The sequence below is a fragment of the Haliotis rubra genome, unplaced genomic scaffold (assembly GCF_003918875.1).
Source record: "Haliotis rubra isolate DU_JTF1 unplaced genomic scaffold, ASM391887v1 Scf1065, whole genome shotgun sequence".
Classification (NCBI taxonomy): Eukaryota; Metazoa; Mollusca; class Gastropoda; order Lepetellida; family Haliotidae; genus Haliotis; species Haliotis rubra.
The window spans coordinates 71,537-78,217 of NW_025764965.1; the positions used below are offsets into that span (position 1 = coordinate 71,537).

The 6,681-nt window shown below is 38.6% G+C and overlaps 1 protein-coding gene across 1 annotated transcript in view; it reads left to right on the forward strand.

Moving 5' to 3' along the window:
• Positions 1–6,681, forward strand: part of LOC124278976 (FHF complex subunit HOOK interacting protein 2A-like) — a 113,539-nt gene that overhangs the window by 22,517 nt on the left and 84,341 nt on the right. The window contains exon 11 of the mRNA XM_046714769.1: positions 1,357–1,466. Within this exon, the coding sequence (XP_046570725.1) occupies positions 1,357–1,466 (110 nt within the window). The remainder of the gene's footprint in view (positions 1–1,356; positions 1,467–6,681) is intronic.

A 6,681-nucleotide genomic window follows, 5' to 3' on the forward strand; every position in this document is an offset into this window, starting at 1 on the left:
GTGTCCCCCACCGTGATATTGCTGGAATATTGCTAAAAGCGGTGTAAAACCATACTCACTTACACACTCACTCGCATTTTCTATGAACAGAAATGGAATAGATCGTTACAGAGCAAAATTGTTTGAAGGTTGTATGAGAACATCTCTAATATTTGAATTTGGTTTCAAACAATAATAAAGGATAATTTAATTGAATGTTTTTCAGCTTAAGTATGATTCACAAGTTTTATGGCTGTCAATTTATCAGAATGAAGATTAGTTTGTAATCTGTTCATTTTAACCATGCTTTGTCACTGTGAGCACTTTACTGCTCACAGACATCAAACAGGGTGTATTGTTGGATGAACTATCTTCACTAGTTGTACAGAAATATTATCACCCTTTTTGTTATGAAGCCTGTTAAGTTTGCTAACTAAGAGTATGTTAAACAGTGTGGGTGACCGGGTTTGAATACCCACATGGGCAATATTCCAGCTGGTATGGCGATATTGTGGTCTGTAAATAAACCAAACTGAGTCTGGACCAGACAGTCCAGTGATCAACAGCATGAGCATCAATATGCACAATGGTGATACTGATGACATGTGTCAATCCAGCATGAGCAGCAAGCCTGATGAGCCCGATCCCGATTAGTCGCCTCTTATGACAAGCATGGGTTGCTGAAGATCAATTCTAACCTGGATCTTTACGGGTCTAAACAGACATATGTTAGGCAATACCTATCATTACCCCTGGGTCCACAGTCCGCATTAATTTCTTTAGCTGCATCACAGGGCCTCATTAGATGATGATTTGGTTACAATGATACAAGGGCATTGTTGGGTAAGCAGTTTCAAGAAGGTTCTACCCATGAAGATCATGGTTAGAATTGGTCTTCAGCAGCCAGTGCTTGTCGTAAGAGGCGACTAATGGGATTGGGTGGTCAGGATCGCTGACGTGGTTGACACATGTCAGTGTATCCCAACTGCGTAAATCATTGCTCATGATGTTGATCACATGATTGTCTGGTCCAGACTCATTATTTACTGACCGCCATATGGCCCGAATATTGCTGAATGCATCATTAAACCATCTGAATGAAGAAGGTTCAGCTGATACGTTGTCAGATCTGTATCTGGACATTCATTATGAAGTAATATTAGAACATCTTAGTAAGGACACAGCCTCAACCAATTGGTTAGGGAGTTAAGTGGTGTATAAATGTGTTATGCCCTGAACTATCTTAGAAAGGAAATACCTTCAAACAGGTATTATGGATCTTGGTGATGTATGGGACTTACATGTTCCTGTGCATTATATTTGCATGTCCAATGGTAGTCAAATTTATTTCTGACGATGTACATAATGTATTTTCAGAATTTACTCATTTTATTCTTGGGAATGAACCAGAGCCAGAGAAGCCCTCTGAGAGTGTCCACAAACTGCGCCGAACTCTGATTGAACGTTGTAACCACATTTCAGAGGAGGTAAGTTCTAATGAAATTGTATTTTAGTAGTTTTGTTTCATTCAGTAGCCACACTTCATGTGGTTAATGGTGTTGCACATTGTTGCACATTGTTGCACGACAGACACCTAATGTGATCTGTCCGCATGAATTCATCATTTGACCACTTTCTAAATGGCATTGTCAGCGATCGAAATACCTGCCTGCCTGGGACGTGTTATTTTCAACACGCACTGCCAGATTCTCAAATTCACCTGCCCGATGGTCGGGTAAAAAGTTAGACATGTATATGAAGATATTCATCATATATTCAGGATAATAGATCATTATAATCATTCACTCGTAAAAATAAATGATGAATTCCATTGGATGATAAACTTGGATGCTTGTCAAACCTAAATTATTTGCAGGCAGGTAAGTTTTGGTCAGGACTGGCCAGTTTTACATCTAACCAGCCCTGTGGTCTGGCTGAAAGTTTTACATCTAACCATCTGGCTGAAAGTTTAACCAACCAGCCCTGTGGTCTGGCTGAAAGTTTTACATCTAACCAGCCCTGTGGTCTGGCTGAAAGTTTTACATCTAACCAGCCCTGTGGTCTGGCTGAAAGTTTTACATCTAACCAGCCCTGTGGTCTGGCTGAAAGTTTTACATCTAACCAGCCCTGTGGTCTGGCTGAAAGATTTACATCTAACCAGCCCTGTGGTCTGGCTGAAAGTTTTACATCTAACCAGCCCTGTGGTCTGGCTGAAAGTTTTACATCTAACCAGCCCTGTGGTCTGGCTGAAATTTTGCATCTAACCAGCCCTGTGGTCTGGCTGAAAGTTTTACATCTAACCAGCCCTGTGGTCTGGCTGAAAGTTTTACATCTAACCAGCCCTGTGGTCTGGCTGAAAGTTTTGGGAGTTTCATTCCCTGGCATTGTGTATTCATAGCTTTCAGCTGCGAGAGCCGTGCCAATTAACACTTGTCGGAGGGTTACACAAAGTCCGTGGTCTAGACTACCAGTTGTCCGACTTCTATTCTTGTTGAAGCTGCGGTGGCTTCGTGTGCTGGCGATTAGGTGCCTGACTCTGAGAGTGTGGGTTCGAATCCCAGGTATGACTCAACCCAACAAAGTGCTATAATCTGATACAGTGTGATCCCAAATATAACATGTAACATTTGACCACTGTCTTAATGGCATGGTGAATTCAAAATCAACAGTTTTGTCATGATGACAAAGTCAGTGTTTACGGATAGTGTTTCAAAGTAACAGGACATTGGGTCCTGATAGTTTCAGATGTCTGTCTGACCCATTGAAAGTTCACAGGACCCATAGAATAAAATTAAACACAAATTGCAGATTTAACATTTCTTATAATTGGCATTGAAATTATTAACAGACATAAGATTTATAAAGTGTCATATGTCACATATAACAACTTCAGTCAAAGTAATTGTGAAACATACAGTCAGACACTGGGGCCGGCGGGTTGTAGACTTCTATCGGACCACCGGTGAATCTGCCGGATTTATCAGAGGGTCAGACACTATTCGTGAACATTGCAAAGTGTGCAATACCTAATGTCATCTTCCAGCTTGAGCGTGTTACGTACATGTATGTCCTTACCGGTCTCTATTTACTGATTGAACACAGTCATGTACACATGAACTCTCCTGCAGTGAATATGGTGGAGTGGTTAGAGCGTCCGCCCGGAGAGCGGAAGGTCGCGGGTTCGATCCCCGACAGCGTCATACCAAAAGACGTTAAAATATGGTACTTGTTGGTCCCTGCCTGGCGCTCGGCATTAATGGGTACAACAAGGACTGGTCGGCTCGGAGTCAGTATAATGTGTCTGAGGGGGTATTCATGCTTCACTGCGGCATGGTATCTCAGTGGGCTAGCACTATAAAAACCAGCTTAAGTCTGGGCTAGTACAAGCAGCCGCACATACACATACACATGCATGCACGTCGTCATATGAGCGAAATATTCTCAAGCACGACGTAAAAAACAATTTCACCTCACCTCACCTTGTGTGTAAGATTGTGAAATGAATGTGAGTGTTTTAGTTTTATTCATTAACAATGGTACTGTAGAAATGGAAGTCTTCTTGATTACCTGTAAATAGACTTTTCTTGAAACATATGCTGATTGAAACGAATAAGAGGACACATTAACCTACAAATGTTCCTTTTTTTATTGTATCATTTTTCTTTGTCCCAAAATCGCAACATTCGTCTAGGGCAAATTGGATACCATATTCACTATATCACCAGTTGTGTTAATACTATCAACACACATTTGTTTATGTTTTGAGGGTTTTAATCTGTTGTATGTATGTGAAATATTGCCAGTAGCTGTGTAATTTGAATGTGCATGTCACAGCTACTTGGGAAATTAGTTGAAGGTTAAGATGACCTGTTTTCGATTAACATGCTGAGGAATGTATGTTATTTTTCATGATTACATTGAATATCCCCTTTGCACATTCTGTATAATCTGCATTCTGGATATCCCTTGGGAATGTGCTAAAGAAACCAATAACAACTAGTGTTGGGAATTGGTTAAAATCTCATAATTGATGATTGGTTCATTACAACCGATCAATCATCGAAAATAATTGATTAGCGTCATTTATGAAATTTGTTAATGCACATAAAAATAAGGAAAAAAACCATGTAGTTCTTTTGGGTCTTTTTGGCAAAATTTCACATCTTTAAAGGATGACTAGTATGTTAGGAACATAAATTTCTTGGAGCCTTTAAGATAAATTCAGTCATGACTTGGAACAAGCTTGTAGTGCTTACAAAATGTAACAGACAAAACCAACCATGTGAAAAATATTGTTAATGAAAACAAGTGTTCCGAAATTGGCTGTGTTCGATTATGAGAAATTATGATCGATTGGCTTGGTTTAGTCACTGCGACCAATCTTTGATTATTTCAATTAATCGAACCACCACTAATAACAACCTCAACTGATATTGAAGGTCATACAAACTCACAAGGTCATTCACTCATGTAAAGAAGGTCTTCTTTTGTTGGATGAGATTTGTACATATTACTATTACAGTGACCAAAATGATAATAACTTTCCTTAAAGCCCATGAAAATGGCTAATTGTGAGACATTTTTGTTTCTTTGTGTCCTAAACCAACTCGCCTTGTTGGTGTGACAGGTTTGTACTGAGAAGGAGCTCCTGTTTTTGATAATTAAGCCTGTGATTGGCTGAAATGGAAGGTGATTAAACCAGAAGGTTGCGCACATTTCTTACGACTTAATGGTGATTAAGGCAGCTGGGAGCATGGGAATTTGCTTTTAGTCTTTACTTCATTAAACATGTCTTTTCCTAAACCAGAAGTGATATTGTTCAGCTGGAAGTGTTTGTGACTCTCTTATTGAGGTAGTTAGAGGAAAGGAGTTTCTGGTATTAACTGTATTGTATTTGGCACATGTTTTCCAAACCAGAAATGAAACTATTGTACTCAAGTGATGTCATTAGAGTGGCAATGCCTCTCGGCTCCTCATTATGTTAGCTGGAGGAAAGGTACTGTGGTTAGGTTGTACTCAGCCTCAGCTTCACCAAAACCAGATGAGATGTATCACTCCGGAAACGGTCTGTGATATTCAATGATTACTAATAACTTTCAGAAATGATATTTCTGATAGTTCTTCATATAACCATTGGTTTCCTTGGATACTGAAATGTTTTTTTTCAGGCCTCCCTCATATGGCTATAAAATTGCTATCGCTATCTGCGGCGTAAAACTATATTCATTCTGTCACTTCCCTTTCCCTTCATCACATTAAGATACAGTTACAGCACGTCATTATATCATTTATAAACCTGTAAAGTGTTATTTAACCCTACGGGTATTATGGGTCAAGAAAAGTCCATGCGAACCAGGAGTGTGAAGCTGAGGACAAACTTTATGGATGAACAAGTTCTTTATTCGGATGATGCGACGTTTCGATACAGATTCTTGTATCGTTGTCAAGAGGACAAGAGGAACTCTCATACTTGCTTGACAACGATACAAGAATCTGTATCGAAACGTCGCATCATCCGAATAAAGAAGTTGTTCATCCATAATGTAAAGGCAGTCAAGGAAGGAGCATATCTAAAGTTAAGGGTAAGAGAGTTCTATAGCACAGTAGCAGAGTGATTGACAGATCTGGCACCAAATGTCTTCAAATTGTAGGGAGGTGTACAAAGCAGGAATTTGTAAGTTGAACGAAGGTGTCTGTTACGTTGATACACTGCTGTAAGGGCAGATCTTGTTTACTGATTCTTACGCAAGATGCACTTTTAATTGTATTCTTTCAAGGACTTGTAGCCAATAAAGTGATTTGAGAACAGGTTTGATGTGTTCTCTTGGCTTAGTCTTAGTAACTAGCCTTGCGACTGTATTCTGCAATCTGTTCAATCTGTGAAGGTGATCTTTAGAAATGCCATAGAGTAGTGTGTGAAGCATCCATAAAAGAATATCATTTCTACTGCATCAATGTGTTACTTTTCCTGGTTAATGTGACTGGTGAAACGTGATCAGGTGTGATTCCTTATCCTGTCTCATGTAATTGTCTTTTACACTTTTTGATGTAAATTTTTGTTGAAATGCAAGTTGCAGGCTTTTTGGCACCAGCTGTGCTCTCATAGTATCAGAGTCTTGTTAGTGATGGAAAAAGGTTCCGAAACATCTTTTCATTGTGTGCAAGAGACAGTTTTTTAAACGTGTTCAATTCCGGCATGGCTTCATTGGTAAAAACATATTAGTCAAATTAAATTCCTGTACTTTTAGCTTATGGTAATTGTTAATAGTATGTATTAATTAGAAATCATATTTATTAGAACTACTGAATAATTGGCAAAACATGTTCATGAAAATTTCTGTCTTTTACATTTTTTATTATGAATTTTAACATATGTTCCTGGCCTTTTCACAAAAATAAAAATATATAACTTTGTTTTGTCTTTGCATTTGAATTCTTCAAAATTAATTTTATCACTTCATAAGCAGTTCTCTGAAATTGTCTTCCCAAGGAAGCATATTTCTTTCCATGTGATGCCTTCATATTTTGTTCAGATTCTCAGATATTATTTTTTTTGCAGTCTCCTATATTTATGCAGACCATATATGAGTGATTGTGATCGAAATTTTGGTAATGGCTTTTAATACTGCATTTTAAGGTCTTGAAAACGTGCCATGGTGAACTTCAGTGCCATGTTGTTGTGTTTTGTAGTTCATCCATTGT